A 25,973-nucleotide genomic window follows, 5' to 3' on the forward strand; every position below is an offset into this window, starting at 1 on the left:
GTGTCCAACAGCATAGGGCTGTCTTGCCTGTCTTCTTCCATGTCGTAAGGGGGGTAGCACGCTTGACTGTGGATGGGATGGGGCAGGTCGGGTGCGGGGGGTGGTGGTGATGTTCATGGAGGTTCTGGACAAAGCCTTGTCAGACTGTGCAGTCAGCTTTGTCCAGAAACTGCTGTCTTGGAAGGAGCTGGGGAGTAACTATAATATTTCTAGGAATGACACAGTGAGGAATCAGGCTACAAAATCCGGTTGCTGTGGCTGTTAAAGTCGCGTCATTATTTCGTAAGCTGATCAAACTCTCTCTTAACAGTTGTTATTTTAGCGTCCTCATTGTTCATTTTGGAAAGCTTTTCCAGAACCTAAGGACTAGAAACCTTTTAATTTTCAGCTTCAACTTTTTCATGGCAAGTTTTGTCCTTTTGACAGTGCTCTTCTAGCTTAGCTCTCCTCTCAATATTCTGTCCCTCCTACATTCATGCAGAACAGTTGCATCCTTTCTAGTCCTTTGAGTTTCTAGGTGTCGTGGTTTAACCCTAGCCAGCAACTAAGCACCACACAGCCACTCGCTCACTCCCCCGCAGTGGGATGGGGGAGAGAACGAGAGAAAAGGTAAAACTTGTAGGTTGAGATAAAAACAATTCAATGGGACAGAAAAGGAAGAAAATAATGATAAAAGAATATACCGAACAAGTGATGCACAGCGCAGTTGCTCACCACCCACTGAATGATGCCCAGTCGGTTGCCGAGCAGTGGCTGCGCCCCCACCCTGGCCAACTCCCCCCAGTTTTTTTTGTTCAGCATGATGTCATACGGTATGGAATATCCCTCTGGCCAGTTTGGGTCAGCTGTCCTCGCTGTGTCCCCTCCCAGCTTCTTGTGCACCTGGCAGGGCAGTGTGAGAAGCTGAAAAGTCCTTGACTTAGTGTAAGCACTGCTCAGCAACAACTAAAACATCAGTGTGTTATCAACATTATTCTCATCCTAAATCCAAAACAGAGTACTATACCAGCTACTAGGAAGAAAATTAACTCTATTCCAGCCGAAACTAGGACACTAGGCAAGCTGTTGTAAATCCTAATTTTGTAGGAAGGGCTCTCTGTTCCCCTGCCTGTCGTAGCAGCTTTTCTCTGGACATCTTTGTTAACTTCTGTTAGGTAATTATTTTAGTGTGTGAAGGATGAGAATAGTATACAGTTTTTCAGATGAGTTCTCTTCAGTGCTTTATATGAATGACATTGCTGCTTCCCTGTATGTGCTGGACGTACCTCTTCAAAGCGTTCTATCTTTCACTGATACCACAAGATGACTGTAGTTGTATTCTTGAAATTATTTGGCATAGCATATTGGATAATGTTTTCTTGTCCAAAAGAATTCTAGTTTCCCTTTTGTGTCAGCCAGTCAGTCACTGTGGACTAGCAGTGTCTCTTTCTCAGTGCTTCCAAGTCTTTTTATACCTGGGATACACTTTTTATGGCTTAAAACTGACGTCTTCCCCAGACTGCCATGGCTTTGCCCAGCATGGGCAGACAACAGCCCAGTGGCAGGTTCTGTTGCACATCAGCTCATGCTCTTCAGTGCCTGTGTCTGGGCTTTGAGAGTGATTGATAAGGGCATATGGCCTCGTGCAAAGGCAGCTGATGCTATGGCACATTAGTGTGCTGTGACATCACTCTGGGAATCACTGTTTTGTCGTCTTCCCATATTGAGATCTTTGGACCCATTCCTTTAATGCAACCTGTTGGGCTTCTTTTGTTGTGACTCAGTAGGAAAGCTGAAATGCAAAGCCAAGAAGGAGTGACAGGTACTCTCCTGCTAATGAGTGAGCCACAGCATAGTCTGGGCAATAGCTAGGTTTGTAGTGCTCCAGGAGGTGGAGCATTGTACTTGGTCTTCATGGTCCTCTGGAGCATCACTGGTGCTGTAGGGGCTTGGAGGTGTACACGGAAGGTGGGAAAGGGGCTGGTAAGCTGTCTAGAAAGAGGATTGTGGTCAGGTGGGAATGAGCAGGTGCCTGTGTCCCTTTGCCAGATAGGAAGGAGTGGGGTAAGTTACAAAGTGCTTTGGGGAACAGGGTTTCGAGAAGGGGCAGTGTTCCAGCAGAATGGGGTCCCTTAGGGTGCTTGGCTAAGTGCTTAAAATGACAGGGTGTACTTGGGTGATGGTCTGACACTGAGTTTGCGGGTTGTTCTAGATCAATGGGGTAGACATGACAGAAGCCAGGCATGATCAGGCAGTAGCGCTGCTTACCGCATCCTCCCCCACCATCGTGCTGCTGGTAGAGAGAGAGGGTGCAGAGCAGCTCAGCGAGGGAGACTCACCAGGCGTGCCACGAGTGCACATGCACTCCCCACCACCGCCTCCCAGCCATGGGGAGAGCCCACCAGAGGAGATGCCTTTGCTGCAAAGGAACCATCTGTCTAAAGGCCTGGAGGATCAATATCCCATTGAGGTGAGTCTGTCTGTTGGAATATGGGATAGTCTAATCTTGGGTATTTTTCATTTGAAAAATTGGTAGTCTGATGAGGGCTGGCCCACTGTGTTACTGGGGCATTGAGAAGTAACGGGGAACCCCCTTGTCCTGTGGGTGCTTACCTTGTGCTCACTCATGCAAAACATGCCTGACTCCATGTTTTTCAGTGTTTGTGGTCCTTATGTGATATCCCTTATTCCCTTTGACTCTGCTTCTTGTTCCCTCAAGGAAATTCACCTTGTAAAAGCAGGTGGTCCCCTGGGACTCAGCATTGTAGGAGGCAGTGACCATTCAAGCCACCCGTTTGGGATTCATGAACCAGGTGTCTTCATTTCAAAGGTAGAGTCCTGTGTGAGCAGCCTAGCAGGGGACGTTCCTGAGCTGTTTAATTATTGGGATTAAGATGAAGGATTTTGATGCAAGAGTCTGAGAAGTACAGTATAGATTTTTTTTTTTTAAATATGGGATGGGGGAGGGATGTGTGCATATGTAAAGAGTTAGCTTATACTGGACATACTGCTGCTGTTGTAGAAATCTAAATGGCATGTGAAAGCCTGCAAACCTGTATAATTCATGCTGAACTGTTTGGGGACAGTTAGCTTTGAAATTACTGAGCTTACGTTATCTTTTAATGAATCCTAGAAAGATGCAGGCATTTCATAAAACCAGTCATTACTCAGAAAGCGTTAGTGGGATGAACATGTAACTGCAAGGAAAAACGTAACTGCTCTTCTGCATTCAGGCCAGTGTCCTTCGACCCGACATTCTCTTTCCAGTGGTGGCATTAGCTGAAGCTATTTAGATACAGCACACAAGCCAGCCACTTGCTGCAGTTCTTTCCCTTTGCAGTCCCGCACATGGACACTCATTGGATTAGGGATGTTAGAGAGGACATCCCTGCCCAGCCCCTTCTGCACCCATATGTCTCTTGTCCCTTGGACATGCTGAATCTTTTTCCTCTAACACCCATGGCTGCAAGTCCCAAAACATCATTACCTGTCACCTGAAGAAGCACTCTTTGATCTGCTCTAAACCAGTGTCCCACTGGTTACACTTGAGTGCTCCTCCATTCTTGTGTTGCCAGTTTGGTAAACAGAAGTCCTGTATTCAGCTTATTCACCACCTTCAGTGTTGTAAACCTCATTCATTCTCCTTCCTCAGCTTTCTCTCCAAACTCAAGAGTTGTGGCCTTCATTTCTCCTTGCAAGGTGCTGCTCCATCCCCTCATTATTTTAGTAGCCTTTCTGTGGACCTTCTCTAACCCCACCATGTCCTCAAGATGTGGCATCACAGGATCATTCAAGTTGGAAGGGACCTGCAGAGGCGATTTGATCTCTCTGAAAGCACAGGACCAGCCTAGATCAGCTTGCTGAGGGCCTTGTCTATTCAAGTTCTGAGTATCGCCAAAGATGGAGATCTTGCAGCTTCTCTGTGCTCCTCTTCTAATGTTTAACTACTATTATGGTGAACGTTTTCTTCCTAATATCTAGTTGGATTTTGCCTTGTTCCAACTTGGATCCCTTGCCTCTCTCCCTATACCACTGTGTACCTTAGAGAAGCGCCTGGCCTCTGTTTTCTCTGTACCATTGTGTTCGGTAATTGAAGACCGCAGCAACATCTCCTTCAGCTTTCTGTTCTCAAGAATGAAAAACCCCTGGTCTGTCTGCCTCTCTTTGCATAAAGTATTCTATACACCCCTGTTCATCTTCTTGGCCCTCCACTGCACTTATTCCAGTTTATCAGTGTCTGTCTTGTACTCCAGATGCAACTTCACAAGCGCTGATTAGTGGGGAAAGATCACATCCCTCAACTCACTCGTTACACCCTCCACTGTTGCAAGGGCACACTGCTGACTTAGCTGTCTTTCACAGTATACTGGATCCAAGCCTCTGGCTAGCAACAAGCCTCCTGAAACAGCAAGTCTGTTTGACAGATGTGTGCCTCTGTCCCTTGCAGAAGTGGTTTCCAGTAGGTTTCACCTGACGCTTCCTGTTGGTGCTGACATGTGGTTCATTCTGGGATGGCTCCAGTGCCTCCTTTTGTGTAGTTTGTTACTCCATCTGCTACAAGGCACTATACCTATTTTTTAGATGTGTGTCAGTAGAGAGAAGGACTCTTCCTTCTGTTGCCAGCAACTTCAAGCTCCCAGCCTTCCCCAGCTTGGGAGCCTCTGCTAGTTGTTTAAGCATAGCCCCTAGCTGACCCTTCTTCTGTACAACATGGGATTTGGACTTTTCTCTCTGCAGGGTTTCCGCAAAGAGCCTGTTGCTCTCCTGTTCACTTTCACTGACGCTGTGCAGTATGCTCATCTCATCCTGTAGCTTCTTCACCTGCCAGCTTGGCACCTTGATCAGAGCACACCTTCCACTGGTGAGGCCACCACCAGCCTCAGGGAGAGGTCCCAGGCACTCCCTATAGCCCAAGACCCTGAAAGCTGTATCCTTCCTCTAAAGCGCCAGGGGTACTCCACCTGGTGCTGGGGACCTTACCCTATGGCACATCACCATCATCCTTGCACAGTCCTCGGCACAGTTTCTGGGTCCCCTTCTGCTCTGCCTTTTTGGCAGCAGAGAACTGAATGGTCCTGGAGATGTGGGTGATTCTGTCAGTCTTGGTCTCACTACCCTTTCTGATGATGCCCAAAATTTTGTTGGCTTTTTTTGTCTCTTCCTGCATGTGGAGCTCATGATTTCAGAGAACATGCGACAATGTCTCTAGGAACTTTCCTGAGTTACTGTTTTCTGAGTTCAGTGTTGCGTGCATGGTTTAAGGTGTTTTTCATAGACTCATTGTCTGTGCTGAAGCTCATACCATGTTTTCTTGACCCCTTTTGAAGTTCCCCACCACCAGGGTGGTATTTGGCTGTGCAAAACAGCACAGTATCATCTGCAGACCTGGAGATTTCACTGTTCACTACCTTTTTCAGGTCATAAATGGACATGCTGAATAACACCAGTCCCGCACCAATCCCTCAGGCACCCCACCAGTGAATCTTTTGTGTCCTGAGCAGCAGCTGTCCAGCCCTGCCCTTTGTTTCCTGTCCTTTAACCAGCTTTCAGTCCATTAAGATGGCCTTTCCTCCCACCCAGTGGACACAGCTTCTCTAATAGCCTTTAGACCTTGACAAGGGCTGTTTGGAAATCCAGAAGTTATGTCTACCAGATTCCTTCCTTCATGTGTTCATTGTTTCTCTCACAGTACTTCAGCAGGTCTAGGAGGCAGGATTTGTTTTTACCAAAGCCAAACTAACTCTTTCCCAACAAACCCTGCTTATCCACATGCTCACAGATCTTACTCTTTCTTTGTTGACTCCATTGTTTTACCAGGAACAGAAGTTAGGTTTGTTGATCAGTAACTGTAGCTCTCAAGATCCCCTCTAGAGCACTTCTTGAGGACTGGAGTTGTGCTGATGCTGTCACTCCTGGTATAGTGGCCATTTGTAATAGTAGATGATGCACTTCCGACAACAGCCCTGCAGTTTATCGTTTGAGTTCCTTCAGAGTTCTTGTGGGAAAGCTGCCTTCTGGTTACAGTCACAGGCAAAATAATGGAAAAGCTGACACAGGATTGGTTCAGATGGAAATGATAATGTGAGAATATAAGAACATATCGAATGACACTTTAAAGCAAATATTACTTAATTCTTTTCCAGTGTTCACAGGTATGTTACCTCTTGGGGAACTTCGGTTGCAGAGAGAGAAGTCAAAACAGGCCTCAGAGGATGTTGGAGGATAGCCTAGGGGCATGATCAGTGGCTCTCCAAGGAGAGATGGGATTTCCTTCTCTAGTTGTAATATTAATGATTCTTTGTAGGTCATTCCCCGTGGACTGGCATCTCGCAGTGGGCTCCGTGTAGGGGACAGGATCCTGGAGGTAAACAGTATTGATCTGCGCCATGCTACCCACCAGGAAGCAGTGAATGCCCTGCTCTCCAACACCCAGGAGCTGACTATGTTAGTAAGGCGAGATCCGCCACCACCTGGTATGCAGGTAGGTTTTGAGTAAGAGAACTGGAGGGAATTGCACGCTTTTTATAGAAGGATCACTTTGGAAGGCAATCTCTTACCTAGCTGGAAGTCTGGGACTAGGATACAAACTAAATTCTGGTGGAAATTTCCTTCTCCTGTGGCAGAATCCAGTCTCTTGTAAGTATATATCCAGTTGAGGACTGTGGAGGGTCTCTTGCCATGCCCATGGTGATACTGTGATCAGAGAATGATCAGATTTCATGAAGACCAGACCTGCACAGGAGACAGAAATACAGAAAAGGGCAGAGCCTCATAAAAAAAAGGAATAAACTGTGCCAAATGAGTGAAAGGTCTAATTTAGGTCCTTTTCAGGGTATTTAGAATATGGCCAGCTGCTAGGAGTGTTTCCTCAGCAATTCCAGTCTGAACTTGACCCAGAAACAAGGAGACCTTTTCTGTGTTTACAGGAAATATGCATTGAAAAGGCTCCGGGAGAAAAGCTGGGCATCAGCATCCGGGGTGGAGCAAAAGGTCATGCTGGAAATCCATTTGATCCCACTGATGAAGGCATCTTCATTTCTAAGGTACCAGACCACTAAATCTGCAACTTGGTTGCACGCAAGGACTGCTAGGGAAAAGGGTGATCCCTGTGGAATTTGTTTGATATGCTCTCTCCATTTTTCACTGGGTACATCAGTTCTCCTGGAGTATCCTCCATCCACTGAAGGAGGCACGAGGCACATCTATTTCCTTTCATATTTCCTCCTCTAGAACAGCTACAAAATTTCTTCTTACATTTCCTATGTTTGCTTTTATTTTGCCTTGTGTTTATTCTCTTACTTTTTTTTCTATAACATGAACCCATGCGTCTTTCCTTTTCCCTTCCATTCCTGTTGCTTCCCCCAAGTGCATGTGGCCTTCCTGCCCACTCAGACATGCATGCTCTTTCCTCCTTTCTTGAAAAGCATTATGAATTGCTCACCTTTCCTCCTGTGCCACGCACTGTGTGTGTAATTTTGTTCCCTTTCCTTTGTAAGTGACTGCTTGTGTCCATACTTATTTGTCATGACACTTCTCCCCAAGAAGTAACGCATATTTTCTTTTCAACAATATACTGTGTATAAGCTTATGCTCCTCCCGACCCTTACCAAAAAGTATTGCCTCTTCTGTCTTGTTAGCAACAAAGCATAGTGATAAGTGGTATAATTTTTGGTCTTGCTGCTGACCACAGGGGGTCTGTGGATGTTCCCATTAGTATCACTGGTTTCCTCTCTAACTGGTGTGGTAGGGTAGAAACTCTGCTCTAGCTCTAGAGGTCTTGATAATCCTTGCTGGACGGTGGACACTCCATAATTGCCAGTTAACCCTTTCTAATAATTGGCTACTTTCAAAGAAAGGGAATACTTGGCGTTTGTTATTACTTGGATATAACTTCTTTATCTGAGTTTTAAAGTTAAAGGAGTAAATTCACTCTATCAAAGTAATAGTTGCACATTCAGCTGCAATGTTTGTAATAGCAGTAAAAGAAAACCTAAGATTATTGTAACCTACAATTATTTTTAATGATTAGGGTAATTTTTATCTCATTCAGTGTTACAACATTTAGGGGTTTGGAAGGCTTACAGTTTAGCCCCATTGCAAGGTTAGTTTACCCCCCTCCACCCCCCACCCCCCTGCTTTTTTTTTTTTAATAGTAGTCTGGGGAGAAACAAAGCACTGAACTTTTCTGCTCTGCCTTCAACTGTGTTACTTCAGCTTGACCTCTCTTATCTGTCCTAACCAGAGGGTTTTTTCCTGCTTCTCTTATTTTGTCTGTATATTTGCAGTAACTGAGAGACAAAGCAGTGCTTTTTCTTCTTCCTCCTCTTTGGATGTCCTATTACTACCTTCTTTCTCCATAGTTTTTCTTAATTTGCATTTCCATTAAGTCCCTTAATTGTAATTTTTTTTTAGAAGTTGTAATCTGGTTCTTCCTTTTCAAAACCTTCTTGATGAAGTGTTACAAGTTGAATGCCATGAGAAGTATAAATTATATCTACAGTTTGAAATTCATGATCAGTCTCAGTGGGGATAGCTGAGTGTCCCTCAGTGACGTATCAATAATACAAATGACAGTTGGCATTAAGGACATTTTTCTACATTAACTTCACCTCCTCCCATTATTTCTGGGTGTTCTACTGTCACACTTACGCACTTGCTCTCCCTGGAAAAGAAATTGTGAGTACTCGGTCTTTTTCCATTGCATGTGACCACTTTTCTGCATGCACATGCACTCACACACGTTTAAGTGTTTTCCTTTACAGTCCTGAAGAAATTATGTGTAGGGATGCATGGCTGCTTTCTCTCCCCCAAAACCTTAAAAAAAAAAAAAAAAAAAAAAAAAAAAGAAAAGCATGCAGCATTTTTTCTCCTTTTTTTTTACAGGTACTTTATTAAACATATATCTGTTGTTTTTTCTCCAAAACAGCTCTCATAAATCCAATAAACACCCATGCCTTTGGTTTGTTTTGGGTTTTTTTGCCTCTCTGATCCCAGTAATATGTGGTGTGCAGTAGTCCTTTCTTTTTTTCCTTCCTCTGATGATGTTACCTGTGCTTCCATCCTACCTTGACAACCAGTCATGCATGTCTTTGCATTTCCCCCACCCAGCAACCAACTTTGTGTGCCCTTGTGCTCTCCTTATTCTCTTGTCATAGATCTACAGGACAGGCTTTGCTTGAGATCCCTGACATTGACATATTCTTTCTGCGAAGCCCTTGCGTAGCTTAGTCATGTTGGTTGTTTAGCTTTGAGACTGGGCCTTTGAATTGAAGCCATTTGTTTGTCTCTGGTGTTCCAGAGAGGTCTGTCTATATGCCAAGTGTATCGAGGTCTTCATTTGATCTAGCTTGACTGTATGTACGTCCCATTTTGTTCCAGGCTTTTTGGTTTCCCATTAGAAAAAGTAATGCCCATTTGGTGATTCTGTTCCTTTCCCTAAGGCCCTTTGTGTTGTGTTGTGTATTTCTGTTTAGTTCCTGATAGTAGCTTCTCCTAGCACCATTGTTCAGTTTTTTCTCACTTCCCCAGCTTGCATATTTCTCCTGAGCCTCATGTTTGCATGTGTTTTGGGTCTTTGGTATTTTTTTCTTTTCTTCCACTTTGTACCCACACCAAGTCTTGCAGTCTCTTTTCCCTGTTCTGAAGGGGAAAAAAATGAATGAAACTCCTCGCCTTTACTGCCTTTGTTCTGGTGGCAAAGCGTGGACTTTCATTCCCTCCTCAAACAATATGGATGCTTGCGCTCTTTAAGACAAACTCTGGCTTTCATGTGCCTTATCAATATGCTGCATGTAGTTGCTTCCCCGGGTGACAGCTTGTGTACATGAGGCAAGTATGAGTTCTTGTGACTTGCTGAGGAAAGAAAATAGGAATTACACATGATTTCTCTGAAAGAGAGGATGGAAAATGACAGACATGCCTAATTTGTTACGCCTGTCTGTACCATAAAGACAGTGAAAACTCTTTATGCTTCGTTTATCTTTATCCACAAAAATTATCCCTATGCTTGCATTTTCTGTCTCTCTTCCAACAAAAAATTATTACACTTTCTTTTCTGTGAAGATAAATCATAGATGCGAGAGCTTTCTTTCTCACCTGCTTCATTGACAAAAGCAGTTTCTTTCCTTGGGACAACACATTTCAAATACAGATTCTTTTTATCTCCCATAAGAGATTTCTTCCACACCTATTTCCTCTACCAAACTGTACACGTTCTTCCTTTTCTACCCTCTCCGTAAGTATATATAAGTACTTCCAGATGCTTTCCCTGACATGTATCCACAACCATTTCTCCCTGTTCCCTTTGTATGCTCTCCTCTCTCATTCCTTCTTCCTGATGGTCCCCGTGCTCTCTAATCTCTTATCTCCTTAGGTGATATCTTGATTCTCCCCATTTATTATAGGTGAGCTCCTCTGGGGCTGCGGCCCGGGATGGCCGTCTAAAGGTGGGAATGCGGATCCTGGAGGTGAATCATCAGAGTTTGCTGGGAATGACGCATACAGAAGCAGTACAGATACTCCGAAGCGTGGGTGACACGCTCCTTGTATTAGTGTGCGATGGCTTTGATCCCAAGGCTGCAGCTGCCATTGAGGTGAGAACTGAAGTGCAGGGTGCCCTTGTAGTGACCAGTACCACAAGGATCCCACCTCTTTCTTCATAGAAGATTGCTGGATTTTTCCAACCTTTTGCTGTAGATTTTTGGTTTTTGAGCTCCTAGATTTCGAAGTCTGGTCTCCTGCTATATGAACTGGACGTGGTTGCCTGTTTGAAAAAGAAATAGTCTTAAAGACTGTGTCTCTTCTGCTAGTTACAGAAGTGTTTCACGATATCACTGCACTGGTTAGAAATGTAGTTTTCAAGCTAATTTTCTCCAGGCTATTTATGCCCGTTTTTTCTTGTGCCAATGTTATATTTAAAGTAAATTGTTTGTCTGTCTATGGGCGTTTGCCTTTCCCCACAGGGAAACACTTACCCATAGCAATCCTATGCCTTCTCAGCTTTCTTTTTTCATAGAATTATAGAATGGTTTGGGTTGGAAGGGACCTTAAAGATCATCTAGTTCCAGCCCCTTGCCATGGGCAGGGACACCTTCCACTAGACCAGGTTGTTCAAAGCCCCATCCAACCTGGCCTTGAACACTTCCAGGGATGGGGCATCCATAACTTCTCTGGGCAACCTGTTCCAGTGCCTCACCACCCTCATAGTGAAGAAGAGGCATAGCAAGTAAGCTTTTTTAATTCTCCACTAGAATACGTACCCAATCCATGGTCACCTTATCCCCTTTCTGTATCTGTTTCAATTTAAATTCATCTTTCTTAGACCTCAAGTTCCTTGGGTAATTGACAGCTGAAATAAGGTTTCAAGTTGTGAAAGAGTTCTGACTTGCCTAGGATCGTCTTGGTACTCTCTGGCTGGAAGCCCAGGACATGGAATTTTTTGTATGGCACACTCTGGGTTTCCACCATGTTTTATTGCCTTTTTGCTTTGTAGATGTCCCCAGGAATTATTGCAAACCCTTTTGCTGCTGGTATTGGGCGCAAGAATAGCCTGGAAAGTATCTCTTCTATTGATCGGGATTTAAGCCCTGAAGAACTGGAGATCCTACAGAAGGTGACTATTCTGGGTACAACTGGAAGAATGTTATGGAATGGAAAAAGTTTCTGAAAATCTCTAGTGTCTCCCTTGGTGCATGGAATCTGCAACATAATGGGTAGTGGACTACCTTTTTATGGGATCAGCAGGTCTCAGCACTTTCATCAGGAATGCACTAGGATGGGACTGTGAAATCTTTATGAGGTTACAGGTGGTCCGAGGGGGGAGAGAGCACTGGGTGAAGTGGCTCTAACTTTGGTCTCTCCTAGGAGATGGAAATGGTGAGAGAAGCAACTCAGTGGGAGAGAGAAGAAATGGAAAAAGTGGTGAGAGATTTTTCATGTAGCAGAATCTGTTCTTGACAGCGGTTCTGCCAAGCCTGTGATCCCTAAGGAAAATGTCACAGATTATGTCTGCCGATTGTTACTGCCCCTGGGGGGCTTTTGGCCTTCTCTCTTCGTAGTGTACTGCTCAGTTACTCTAGCTGCTTTTTGGCTTTGCCATACCTTCCTGTGTACCTCTTTGGTGGTACCCTTCTGTTATTTACAGAGTTCGTCTTTGTTACCTGCCAGTACTTTCTGGCCAAGCTGCAACTTTGAGAAAACCGATCTATTAGCTTCTAAGTCCCACATTTAATCAGTTCTCTCTATACAGCACCCCATGACCTGACAGAGCTTTTATGAGCAAAGATGAGAACACACAGCTCAAAGTTGCTCTGAATTGAAGAAATGGCACTGTTAATCAATCACAAGTTCGTGCTCCTCAGTTTACACGATCATTTTTCTGATTAGTTATGAGAATTTTGTATTTCTGCCCACTATTTCAGCCTTTCACAGAAACAGATTAGCAGAGTCAAGCCCCTCAAGGACTTGGGTTTTCTAGTTATCTCTCTTAAAACTGTAAGTTATTCAGTCAGATTCTTCTGGAAGATGAGGGAAAATTGAATTCTTCAGTATTGTCTATTAGGAATCTCCTCTCCTGGCAGATACATATGTGTATGTTTTGCAGCCATTTTTTCAGGTTCCCAATTTAGATATACCTAATATTTCTCTAGGTTCTTTCTGTAGTTGTAATCACTCAGCTTTTTTTACATTTGCTACCTCACAAGAGGGTAGTTATGTTGGCAATTCTGGATGGAGGTGATCTTTATAGTTTAGTTAACACTTGAGATTTTACTTGTTTTGGAAAAAACAGTCGAGGTTTTGAATAGATAATGGCACAGACTGTAAGAGGACAGAACAATGAACAAGAAAATGGCCGTATGACCTTTCAGGCATGTGATATGTGTAATCATTAAAGATACATATCTTTCATATTTATATAATCCTACTTTGCCTTCTGTCAGTGGCTGCAGTGGGCTGTGCAGGGTACGATTTTATGAAAGACTGGGGTAGAGAGACAAAAGGGATTCAGTGTGTTGCAGACTCCCTTTGAAAGTTTTGCTTTATCTTTGGTGGCCTACAGCTTAGATTGTTGTCAGCATGTGCGGGAATAAGACAAGGGATTTCTATCTTAAGTATCTGCAAGGTGTTCTGATGGTGTTTGAGATCTATACTTAAATGGGGATTCTTCCAGTGGAATGACCTTACAGAATAATCTTCAACCTGATCTAGTTGAAGATGTCCCTGCTCATTGCAGGGGGTTTGGACTAGATGACCTTTAAACTTCCTTCCAACCCAAACTATTCTGTGATTCTATGAATAATTTGGGTAGGAAGGGAACTCTACAGGTCACTTGGTTCAGCTCAGAGCAGAGGCAATTTAGATCAGATTTAGGTTTTTCCTATAAAATGTCTTGTTCCTTGCCTAGGAAGGAACTGAGAGTGGTTTGTTGTGGTTTCAGAAAATCTGATTTCATAATGTTACTGTTACAACAAAGGGTATTCCTACCAATTTTATGTTGATAGCATATGAATTTGAATACTCTCTAGGAGACTTCAGGTACTATGAGTCATTATCAGCATTTCTAACACCTCTGGATAAAGCAAGAGCAAGTCTGGCCCCCAAACCATGCTGCTCTGAGCAGGTTGCATTAGTTCAGTCTTAGGTAGATGAAGGCTTTTCCAAAATTTATGCTGAGATTACTTAAAAATACCCCAGACACTTTGTCAAAAAAACCAAAAAATTTTTGCGATTGGTGATGTAGCCTTGGTCACATCTCATTTTAAAAAGTGCTGATGGTATTATGATAGCTTTTTATGGAAAACTTGAAAATTTTATTAAAATGTTTAATTTAAAAGAAAAAAAACTTAGCAATAACTAGACATTCAGCCATCAGCAATATTTCAAAACAACGGTGGGCATCTTATAACAAATATCATTAGTCTTCCTGGAGGCTGAACAATACACAGTAATTGTCGTTCATCTTTCTTGGATGTTTTATTTTTGATAGATTTTAAAGCAATGTTCTGAGGTTGCAGTGATGTGTATTTAAGGACTTCTAAGGTCTGTATTCCCATATACTGCCTTTTCTCTCACTATAGTGTGGCTTAGTATAATTACAGTGTTGTCTGTCCCAACCTCTGAAGAGCTGAGAAGTATGCTTGTAGCCTGGTGATCAGCAGAGACCAAGACTCCCCTCCAGAATTGCCTGTGCCTTTAAAAGATCTCATATTTTTTGGTGCCCCTTCCATTAGGGTACTAGGAGGAGGTACCAACGGATGCTCCAGACTCCTCTGACATCTCAGGATCCATGGCCTGAGACCCAAGAACAAAGACACGTTTTTCTGCTGTTGCCTTTTTTGCGTGACCTTGAAACTGGGATTCTGTCTGTAATGCTGGTTTTGATGATTAAATTTATAGCAGTGATGGAGCCAGCACTGTATGGTAGCCATTGTAATGCTGTAGGAAGTTCCCACCTCAGTGCCAGATCCTCAGTAATACTATTTGTGTCACCATTTTTGGACCTTTCCTCTAATACTTCAGGGTTTCATGTTCAGTTTTGTACAAGAGCGATAGAGATCAAACGTGTCTCCTTACGGTAGAGTTGCGAACTGAAAAAATGGAAAGAATTTTGACTGACTTTACTATACTCACCATTAGGCCTGTAGAGGTGTTCAAATACCACTGTTGCACTTGCTGCATACATCTCTCAAGTTCAGTTCTTTGATAATTCAGTTTCTAATAGCAATATAAGTTCCTCCAAATCTCCATGGACTGATTCATGGTGCATTTCTGTATCCCAACTCTGTAGCTGTAGTTATTTTTCTAGTCTTAATTCAGAGTTTCCTCAGGGTGCCCAGATGTTGTCAGAGATGAACTTTGAGCATTCCACAGCTCCATCTGGGCTGGCTGGCGCTCTTGTCTGTCTTCAGCTTAAGACCTTAGAGAAGGTTCGCCTACGAGATTACTGTCAGCTTGAACACTCACCTTACAGATAACACTTGTCCAAAATAAGCATAACCAGATTCAGAACAGACTTTAGCTTAAATACCCCTAAATATCCCTTTGGGTCTTGTGATCCTCCAGAGCATTAGTGTCTTCTCATGTTGCTCATTATTGTCTGGAGATCAGGGGTGTGACGCAGGACACTGATTATTTGCTAGTGGTAATGCACAGAAGCTTTTGAAAAGAAGGGCTTAGGTGCTTATCAGAATTTTCAGTTAGCTCCCTCTGTATTTCTCAGATGCCTTCCACCTCCCATCCTTCCAGCCTTGGGACTTCTGGACCATCTGGTTGCGGCTGTTTGGGAGGAGCAGTCAGGAGGGTTGCAATATGCAATAGAATGGAAGAACGATGCTGCTTTTGTCCACAGCCCTCACTCTGCAGCATCGGTGCTGGGCAAAAAGTCACAAAAGTATAAATGCATAGAAATCATTCTTTAAGACAAGTAACATTACCTTCCTGTTCCAGCTTGGAAGCAAGCCCATAGCTGGGGCTTGTGAGATTAGTCACTGGTCACTCTTATACCTGTGTTGCGCTGTATGACTAGGAGCTGACCAGCTGATTTTAAGCCCTGCCTTATGCTTATACAATTTCTGTCTCTATATATAGTCTTTTGGCTGTGATGCTATTAACAAGCATGTGATTTTTTTTTTTGTAGGTCTTTTTCCTTAGTGACAATTAGGCCTGTGCTCTGTAGATTTGTTTTTCCATTCCCTTCCAGTGTCTCCAGTCTGTGCTCTGTCAAGATGTCTCTTCTAGCAATAAGCAATCTTCTCCTTTCCCTTGGTGATGGCATAGCTTGTGCTTGGGGGGGGCTTTAGCTCCCTTCGCTTTTCCCCAGGATTGACCCTGCTGAGGATCTTGGAGACATCTGCCCTCTTCCCCTCATCTGGTGACACCCTGGCTTGTGTTTTACGGGGTGTCTGTTCCCATCTGTTTTGCTGGCAATAACCGAGCTCACGCAGAATTCCAGCTCCTCTTTCCCTAGGCCCAACGTATCTGCTGGGTTTCTGCTCGCCCTCTCCTGGCGCCAGCACTGTTCATGCTCCTCTCTCCCCCACTCTGGAGTTACTGCCCAGCATGGTGCTGACCTCTTTCCCTCTCTCTTTGCCTGTGCTGCTTGGATGCTGCTCTGACTCTGTCCTGTCTCATGGAAGGAGTGGATGCGTAGGGAGCGGGAGGCAGCCACACAGCAACTTGAGGAGGAGGCAGAGGTGAGGAGCACGGTGGGAGGGTTGGAGAGTCGCAGAAAAGGGCCGCAAATGGACTTGAAGGCCGGAGAAATCTCTAAAAGTGCTCGTTCCCCATAACTGTTGTTCTCCCCGCTGCCCCCCCTGCCCTGGACTTGACTTTTGGGTATAAGAGAAGATACCAGAAATTAAGAAATCTGTAATGTGATTGAGGAAGGAATGGTGAAAAGCAATGGCTAGAATTAGAAAGGCAGACAAATGCAAATGGGAAGCAAATATCAAATGAAATTGTACAGCGAGTGCAAGTTAAGATTGAGAAAAGACACTGCAGAGGAACTGTAGATTTGCACTCTCAAATGTCTCCAAATCCAGACTGTGGACGCCTTTCTGGATGCTATCTGGAGAAAACGGGTAGGTATGTCATGTTCGCCTCTCCCCCTCTAAGGGAGTGGACGTGTGCACATGGGGGCAGGAGGAATGGTGGGGATTTGTGCACAAATGGGTGACCAAGGGCCCAGAGCAGCACGTTCTTTGCAGTATTTCTCAAGCCTGGCCTCTGTCACGGGTCCCCATGGCTGTGTTTGGAACAATTCCAGGTTCGTTTCCAGGCAATGGGAACTTCCTGCAGAGTTTGGAGATAAGTCTTTGTTATTATGAGGGGTGGTTTCCTTTTAATTGCTCGTTCTAGTTGATTTTAGTTGACATCTGGCCTGATCTCTCCCTGGTGTTTGTGTTTTTTTTGCTCCCCCCCTTGCCCCTCTCCAGAATATCACCAGTGAACCTTTGAGACTGGACTATCGGACCCTGGCTGCTTTGCCCAGCAGTGGCTTACAGAGAGTCAATCGCACTGTAAGTGAGGGGCTATTGAGATGTGGGTCCCTGTGTGGGAGAAGCCGTGGTCGTTCTATTACCTGCCCTCTCCTTGTGCCCTGGTGTGAGAGATGACAGTACTCTTCTGCAGAGGAAAACTGGGAAGCAGAATTGTGGTAGACTTTGACACTGTCTGAAACAGGAGGTAGCCACAAAAGAAAGATTAGAAGAAGAAAATGAGGAAAGTAGAGAGCCAGGTCGCTTTCCATTTTGGAGAGGGAAGCGGCCTGTGTAATTGCCGAGATGCAAAAGGAAGTGTCTCAAACAAGGCAGAAAGAACCAGCCCAGCAGGAGAGAAGGATACGTGTGAATGGGAGAGTGCAGGGGATTTATCATGGAAGGAAGCAACTACTGAAAGCTGTAAAGGAGGAAGGGCAAGATTCTTCCTGACACAGAAGATGACGATGTTGTGTGTGCACCTTAGTTGTAAATTTGTTGTGGGATGGTGTGCAGAAAGCAGGAGGGATGCAGGATGCTGACGCCAAAAGTATTAAAAGAAAGTCAAGATCCATCTAGGACTGCAAAACACAAAGTGGCAGTGACTGCATATCATGACTTAGCCCTGATACAGCCTTGGATACTCCTGCGCCTGTGACCTGCATTTCAGTCCCTGATGTGTAGTGGCAGCTTAGCTAAGAGAAAACCCAGATTTCACAAACTTCACCGATTACAAAGTCATCTGTCTCCCCTGTGTTGTTTAAAATCTCACCTCACCTCTCCATCTTTGCTTCCTTTGGTCATGTTTTATCTTCCCTGCATCATACCTATTCCACTGGGTTTCTGCCTACTCCTTCACATACGTCCTCAGTCTTCACCTCCATTCCTTTCCTCCTGTTGCAGCAAGATCGCCCTTTGCTGTCATCATCAGATTCTGCATTTCCATGCCATTGTTTCAGGATCATCTCTTTTACCTTTGTCTCCGTCTCATTCCGTCCAGACAGGTCTCCTCTCCTATTCGTCTATCCTCTCATTGACTGCAGGCCCTCTCGCTTTTCTGCTTTCACACTGATTAGAGCCCTGCTTTGTCTCCAGCTTTGTCTCATTTTGTTCCTCCTTGTACTCCCCAGCTTTTGTGTTTTCTCTCCTGGCTGTTCACACAGGAAAGTATTGTCAAGAAAAGGTTTAACGTATTTTTAGCATCTCTTAGTGTAACTTAGTAGCTGGAAGCAAGGGGAAGCCAGCCTCACGCAAGCAGCTGCCTCTTTGCTGGACAGCCCTAGGATCGTCCAGAGTAGAGCAGCATTTGGGAACTTGTGCCTTAGCAGTCCATGTCAGCCCAGGAACGCCTGGCACTGGAATGTGGGGCCAAACATACGGAATGCCAGGGTGTATGGGCGGCACCTATAAATCTCCCATTTCAGGGGAAGGGCCAATTGGTGCCCATGTTTATCTTTTTACAGCTGTCGTTTGCCCAGCCCTGCCTTTGCTCTGTTTGAAAAAATATGCCTGCCTAAATCATGAGTACAGGGAGATACGGGCTTCAAGGACAGCAAGGTTCTGGCATTCCTTCAGGAGATGCACCTAGCCTATTTGGTGGCTGCCTGGAAGACTCAGACACGGATCAGTCCATCCAGCAGAAAACCATGTGGTTCAGTTAACAGGTTGTCTATCTCCAGACAGTCTGGCTGGATTAAGATGACTAATGCTGTTGCCCGGTTCCCATAGTATTTTTCTCTTTCTTCTTGTCTCTAGGCCAACTTTCTCACCATGTACATTTTCGTCTAAACAGCATCTACATATCTTTTGTTGCGGTATAGTTCCCTGCAAGGGCGTTGCAGGGCCTGCTGTTCTTCACACCGTTTAACAGGAGGAGGTGCAGACCTCTGTCATGACCGCTGTAGATTGCGGGTGGAATTTGTCATGAGGACTCCCCAAGAATTGCCCTTAAAGAAGGGGGCAGATGGTTGTCTGTCTTGGATTAATCTGTATTGCTGTGTATTGGTCCTTTTGTGAGTAAGATTTAACAGAGGCTTACTGAGATGCAAGCCTGGTTTGTTTGTATACTTTTAAAACCCCAGCTGAAAAATTCCAGCTGAAAGCTGCATGAGAATGCTCGTCTCAGTGATGCCTTCTGGCTGTGCCAGCTTCTCAGTAACTTGATGTCCGCAGAGTACCCAGCGCACTACAATGTCTGGATACTGCCATCACAGTAATAAAAGAGCTATTATAGTCGGTCTTCTGCATAGTACAGACTTGAAAACCATACCCATGAATGACTGCACCTAGCCACAGCAAAACGTTTAAAATCTAGTTTTGCTTTCTGGACTATAAGAAATGGAGGAGACTTTATATCTCTCAGTAGCGTGTCACCATGGTTAGTTAATTAACAATATGTACTTTCTCATCTGAATCTATTTCTCTTCAATTTTTAGCCATTGATTCTTTCTCTGTACTTGTTCATTAGATTTTAAATTAGATTTGTTTCAGTGTCTGGGGCGAAGTGGTGGATCAGAACTACAAATGCATTTCTTCGGTATTTGCCTTGGAGGACGCAGGGTAAAACATGATTGTCCTGTCTGCTAGACTGGGGAGTGACAGAGGCAAGGCTGGGAAGAGCACACTGCATTGCCAAAATCTTTGCTTACCTAAAATAGAAATTGTTGCTTGTCTGATAAAAATAGCGCACTGTGAAGTAGAGGGAGCGAGGCATCCTGCACTGGAATACACTGCTGCAGCAGAAGTGCTAGAGATTAAAGCAAGGGATAGATGAAGCTCAGTTTCAGTCATGTCCGTGAATAAAATAGGGATTGAGGCTCCCCATGGACTATCAGACTTCATGCAGTCTTGGTGAGATGCCCATCTCCATGGTGCCCTAAAAGTGTTGTTTACTTGTTTACTTTTTCCCTTCGTGCAAAGCAAAGTAGGCCTTGGTGATGGGATTCACCTGGAACCCGGGTTGGTCAGTGTTTGTGCTCTTCTGCTTGGCAAGGGAAAGCGGCAGTGGTGTCAGAGGGGCCTGGCCGTAGGACCAACAAACCCGCTTTGCGGTGGTGGATTGCTGGCAGTGTTTTAATTTATAGCATCCCCAACGAAAAAAATAATGTTCCTGAAAATACTTTTTGCCTGGCATAACTTTATGTGCACTAGAGCTCTTGCTACTGTAGTTTATGGCACTCTGGGAAAAGAAAGTTGGAATTTGGTATTTTTCGTTTGGGTTTTTTTGGTAGGGTTTTCTTTTTACAGTGGAAAGTCACATAGCTACAATAGCAAAATTTCTAAGGGTAGCACAGGCTTCACTGTCTGAAGAAATATGATATGAGCCAGGGCTCTGCCAACCACTGCTTTAGGTTGGGTTGGGGTTGAGGGGTTAGAGGAGGGCCTCAGAAATTCCTGAGCCTCTCAGCTGCCATTGTAGCCACCAGCCCACCCAGCCCTTGAGAGCTATTTTTGTGAATGCTGCCATGACACAGGAGTTGGAGAATGTGCTCTGAGCCGAAGAGGTCTTTCTGCTCCCTGGCAGGCACTTGGATAGAAGGAGATTTGATCATTGCTCTCTGATTATCTCTGCTTCCCTGAAGAAGGCTTTGGCTGGGGTAACAAACTCTCTTTTATAGTATTAAAAGAGGAAAGGTCAGTGCTTCATCTTGGATGGGTATGGTTGAGCCTAGGCAGAACTGGAGCTCTGTTTCAGCCCTGCCTTCAGTAAGAGGGCTCAAAGGGATCTGTGCTCTGTTAGCTGTTACTTAGCTCTCTGCTGGTGTGTACTTTGATGAATTGGGGCCATAAAAGCATGTTTGCCCATGCAGGTGTGATGGAAATGCATGGGGTAGACAATATGGTGATAACTGTGTTAATTGTGTGGAAATGCATTGGAATGAGGTGAGAGGTGTTCTTCTGCATGACGGTGCTGGAACTACTTGAAAGTATGCTGGGGTGAGACAGTTGATGTTTGGCCATGTGATGGTGGTTGAATTGAGGATGTGTTGCAGTGAGGTGGGAGAGGATGTGTGCTTGTGCAGGTTTTGGCCATCAATTTTGCTAGAGAGCAGCAGTGTTACTGGTGAGCCGCTGAAGTGCAGGCTGGAATGTGTATGAGAGCTGGAAAAGTGCAGGGAGTGTGCTTGTGCCTGTCAACTACTTGGTGTACGTACTGCATGCTGACAGCAGCATTCGGGATCACAAGATTGGTGGTAGAGTAGAAGAGAGAGAAGGGATGGTCGTGTGGGCATTAGTACTGGGATTCTTCTCTCCCCTGTCCTTCAGCATCAGCAGCTGCTCTGTATTTTTTCCCTCCTCTCCTTTACTCTGTTCTCCTTATTTCTTTCTGATCCTTTTGTTTTCCTCTCAGCTTGTTCAGTATAATAAGGCCAGCTCCAGAATGGAGGGCGACTGCGCTATGCTGTCTCTGCCAGTGGCACAGGACAGCCGGGATTCATACCCAGAAACAGCTGCAGGCCCGATCAGCGGAAGCGTGGCTGGCCTTCCTCAGGACCCTGCATCACCTGACAAGTGTACGAGCAGGGCAGAAAAGCCCCAGCTAGACAAGCAGGATTCCACGGGTTGCCCCTTGTCCCAGGACCAGATGCCAGAGACGCCAGAGCAAGAGTGTATGATCGACTCTCAGCCGATCCTCTTCAGTGAGAACCCCTTTGTGGTGGCCAACCGCAGGGGGAAAGCAGCAGGCAAGGCTTGCCTGGGGGGCCCGCCCCTGGGCTATGGCAGGGGGGGAGTGCTGAAGACCAACCTTTACTCCAAGGCAAGCAGTCCCGCGGCATGCTTTGTGTGGCATGCAATCACGCAGTCAAGGCCACCTGCGTTCTACTAAACCCCTGCGCATGCACTGGACCCCAGATGCCAGGCAGCACGAGGCCTGTGCGGGGGCTGGTCCCTCCTAACACATGTGCTTCTCCAGTGTCGCGTGCAGAGGCTGTCAGTCGCTGATGGTCAGTGAATTGTCTTCCAGCCACTAATGTACCCCAGTTATTGCCAAGTGCACAGGCTGCTGAGCCCCTTGTTGAGGGGAGGCAGTGATGTCAGGCGACTTCCCCCGTGTCTGCCTGGGTGGGCGAGAGTCGGGCTAGGCGCAGCGGTGTTCCATCTGCTGCGATTGTGAGTGGGGAGTTGGCAGGCCCTGTAGAAGAATGGCCGTGGTGTCACACTTGCGTATCTGGGCCTGAACAAACACAGCCGTTTTTAGACTTCTGAAAACTAAGAGGCAGTGCAGCTGACATAGTTAATCTGCAGCCTAGGAGCATGCTGTTCCTTGAAGTGACACATTTCAGTATATCTAGACTTCCAGATTTCAAGGGAGAACTTTGCTTTCTGCTCTGGGACATCTGTTTGTATTTAACTTTCTCACTGTCGCACAGGAAACCTGTGGCAGAGTAAGGACTAGACCCAAAGATACTGTGTTCCAGATTAACACCACACCACTCTCCCCTTCTTCCTTTCTCAGCCTTTCAGGAGGTCTGAAAAGCAAGAGAAGCAGAACAACCACAAACGAACAAACAGCCCCACACAGAGAAGAAAAAACAAACAAACAAAACAACACCCAGCCGTAGTTCTCTTCGATATTTTTAGCCTAGCTCCTTGGTGAGAATTTGTTTTTCACAGATGTGTAGGCAGATAAGCATAGAGCAAGGTATGTAGTTGAATCTCTGTAACCTCTCAGTATATTAAAAGTCAAAGGCTGTGGTTTGGACATTAGACATCCAGCTTTGCAGTTCAAAAGATAAAAAAAGCAGTGGTCACAAAGCACTGACCCTTTCAGAAGGCAGACTTTTTGCCAGATCAGCTATCATCAGTCTGGAGGTGGCTGTTGCAGTTAGCTGGAGCTAATCTAATTCCACGTTGCTGTCAAAAGGGATCAGTTCCCCCTGTCTGCATGTTCTCCTCCTGTGTGCTGACACCAGAACTGGAGCAGTTGTGTGTCAGCTGGGTTAGGGAGCTGAAGTCCCTGGAAAACACTATTGTAGAACAGCTCCTTCCTTGGGGATTGGTAAGCTGCATGTGCTGGCACATGGGAAGACTTGGATAGCAGTAGCCAGAAGCAAGGTGTGCAAGAACACTCTTTGCAATGGAGGCGTGGAAGCAGATCAGTTGATACTGCCACGTTCTCTGTCATTACAGTGCTAAGAAGGATTAGATGTTTTCTGTGCGCCCGCATAAACTTCAGATCATGTCTCCTGGCTTGGTCAGTAGAAATACCATTGCCCAAGGCTGACTTGAATCAAATTAACGTGATTCACTAGTGCATAAGTATGGTATTAATGATTGTGGAACCCTAGATTTGCTTAAACAGTTCTCTAAATCCCAAATGACCTGTTTCCAACTTTAGGCATCTAAAATACTTCTTAAATAGTGCTCCTTAATCCTGTGGACAGACTGCAGGTAATTACTGGGACTCGCTCTCTTGTTGTAGCTGTGGGGGCTGGCTGTAGGCTGGCTCAGCCTGAGCGTTGGTGATCGTAGGTTCCTGTGGAAGGGGTGAGTGCTCTGCCTTCCCTGTGCTCTGGGCTACTTGTAAAGGTCTTAACCAGTAGGCCAACAGCAATGGATGTGGCGGGGCATGAATCTTGTCTCCTTTCAGTTGAGAGTGGCTTTTTTTGCTCAGTGTCTATACAACAGGAGGCTTGCCTAGATTGTGGCCCAGTCTGTTGAGGGCTAAAGAGAAGTTGGGGGAGAGGATGCTCGGGGACGTCTCACAAGGCAGAAGGCTTTAACCTAATTCAGTTGGCCTTGCAGGGCGTTTGGATATGATCTCAGTTCCAATGTTTAGTGTCATTCCCTTGCTGTCTGTAGCGCTTTTTGCAAGTTTCTGCCATGTGACAGCTGCTGTTGGGCCCAATGCTAACTCTGCTCTCTCGCAGTGAGGTGGCCCATAGTTGGCCGTAGTGGTCTCCCTTGCCTCCTGGTCTCACTGCTAAGGGAGAGGCATGGAAGTTGCTGCTGTACAGTAACTATCTAGCTTTGTCTTCTCTCTTTCAGGCTCCTGCCGGCGAGTCTGGGACAGGAAATTCCAGGCGTGAAACCCCCTATTCTCCTAGTAATCAGCAGGTGAGACTGCCCCCAGGACAGGCAATACGGGGAGAGGCAGAGGCATGCTTCCAGGGCAAGATGGCACTGGGGCAGAAGGGCAGAGGAAGCTATGATTTCCATCCTTTGAGGTGGAGGGGTATCCATTACAGGAGGCAACTAGAGAACTAGGGGAAGAACTCTGCTCTTTCAGAATGTCTCAGAGACCCAGGAGTATAATTAGCCAGTCATAATCTCAGTGGAAAGTTATTGCTCTGAGGGGTAGCTTAATTTGCAGGGTAGTGAGCAGGGGAATACTTAAAGTGACTACAAAATGGTAGTTGTCTGTCTTTTTTGAGAATGGCCTCACCAGTGCTTTATACAGAGACTATTTAATTCTGGCTATTGGTATGTCAGTCAAAAGGGAGAAGTCAGGATTTGGAGAACCGTCTCGGGTCTGTAAACCAGTGCTGCTCAGCCTCCCGGAGAGATCCCTAGTTCTGTTTGTGATGCTGCCGGCAACCCACATCAGCTGTTTGGAAGAAAATTGAAGGATCCTGCAGCAGACAATTATAGGTTAGCCTACCCTCAGGGAATGATTTTTCTAAAACCCTTTGGTTAGAGACCAGCTTTCAGTCTGAAATGGGAAGTTTCTTTGTTTCTTGTAACTTTTTTTTTTTTGGTAAGCATTACTTAATCTCGCTAGCTGTTCTTAGTTCTCATATCAACTCTGATCTTTTAAATCTTGCGAAGTCTTTGATTTCACTTTTCATCCTGTGGCAGTAGGTTTCACAAGTTAGTTGAGCCTTTTGAAGTTAAATACTCTTAAATGGATTTTTAAAATTTTCCCTTCACAGTCATTACACATTACTGTTTTTTATATTAGGGGGCAGGAATGAACTGAAAATTGTACTTTGTACTCTATCCTTAGTCATTTTGTGCCTGCTGCATTCCTTTTGGAGTGCAACTGCTCTCCAACTGTTTGGTCCCACTAGCTCTGGCACTTACCTGATCTTTAGCTGAGTCATTTCAGTTCTCTAAGCTGGACAAAAGCTGTCTGGTTTTTTGCTAGGTTAGTTCAGCTTAGTGAGATGAATTGCATCATCTCGGGGTGAGGTGACAATTAACACTGACTCAGGAGAAGTGTCAGGACCGTGTGACTGGGAGCAGCGAATAGGACAGTAGAGCTGTAGTGAGCAACAGTTGAGTCCCTCTTCTATTGCTTTCTTGGCCTATCTTGCATCTCCCTTAGTTCTTAGATCCTTTGAAATTGAGTGGCCACCAGCGACACAGTAAGATTAGAAGATACTATTCATTATAGTAATACTACTTCAATGCTTTCTGTTCCAGCTGCATATGTGTACTTAATTTGCTTTTCTGACAGCAGTGGTGTACTGATCGGAGGTTATTTTGGGCTGTTTGTCTGTAAGTTTTCCTTTTACCACAAGTGCAAATTTTCTTTGAGATTGGGTTCTTTCTATCTAGAAGGAATGGGGTGGGGATGATACTCCTCATTCTACAGTAGAAAGAGTTCTAGATATTAATTTGCTCTGTCTTTAAAGATCCTCAACTCTCAGTTGAAAAAGAAGCCCAAATCCCAAAGGGTGGCCATGTAGCTGCTTGTAGAATGATTTAGGATGGAAGGTCTGGTCTAAGACCACACTGAGAATGGGTCGAATTAGATCAGGTTACTCAAGGCCATGTCCAGTTAAATTTTGAACACCTCTAGAGGTGGAAAGGCTACATGCATCTTTCTAGATGCCAGCTTCAACATTGGACTACTCTCATTGTGATTTTTTTTTTTTTTTTTAAACTTGTATCTCAATGGAATGTCCCTTGTTCCAATTGTCATAGGCGACTTCTGTAGTACCCCTGATGTTTTTGTTTATTAGTGTTTTGGCATTGGAGGCTCAGTACCAATGTCCTTCCCACTAGCAACCCTCTGACTATAATACCATCTGCTCTTATAACTTGGGATGGCCTTGCTCAATGATAAATTGATTG

General features: G+C 45.0%; 1 protein-coding gene across 2 annotated transcripts in view; it reads left to right on the forward strand.

The window, feature by feature from the left end:
• The window catches only part of SCRIB (scribble planar cell polarity protein), a 113,147-nt gene that overhangs the window by 56,298 nt on the left and 30,876 nt on the right, over positions 1-25,973 (forward strand). For both annotated transcript variants that reach the window (XM_059815399.1, XM_059815398.1), the window contains exons 21-31: positions 2,192-2,449; positions 2,699-2,809; positions 6,284-6,460; positions 6,906-7,022; positions 10,383-10,571; positions 11,471-11,590; positions 11,842-11,898; positions 16,113-16,169; positions 16,911-16,994; positions 21,304-21,711; positions 23,943-24,011. In XM_059815399.1, the coding sequence (XP_059671382.1) occupies positions 2,192-2,449; positions 2,699-2,809; positions 6,284-6,460; positions 6,906-7,022; positions 10,383-10,571; positions 11,471-11,590; positions 11,842-11,898; positions 16,113-16,169; positions 16,911-16,994; positions 21,304-21,711; positions 23,943-24,011 (1,647 nt within the window). The remainder of the gene's footprint in view (positions 1-2,191; positions 2,450-2,698; positions 2,810-6,283; positions 6,461-6,905; positions 7,023-10,382; positions 10,572-11,470; positions 11,591-11,841; positions 11,899-16,112; positions 16,170-16,910; positions 16,995-21,303; positions 21,712-23,942; positions 24,012-25,973) is intronic.

This window comes from Gavia stellata, chromosome 3 (genome assembly GCF_030936135.1).
Source record: "Gavia stellata isolate bGavSte3 chromosome 3, bGavSte3.hap2, whole genome shotgun sequence".
Classification (NCBI taxonomy): Eukaryota; Metazoa; Chordata; class Aves; order Gaviiformes; family Gaviidae; genus Gavia; species Gavia stellata.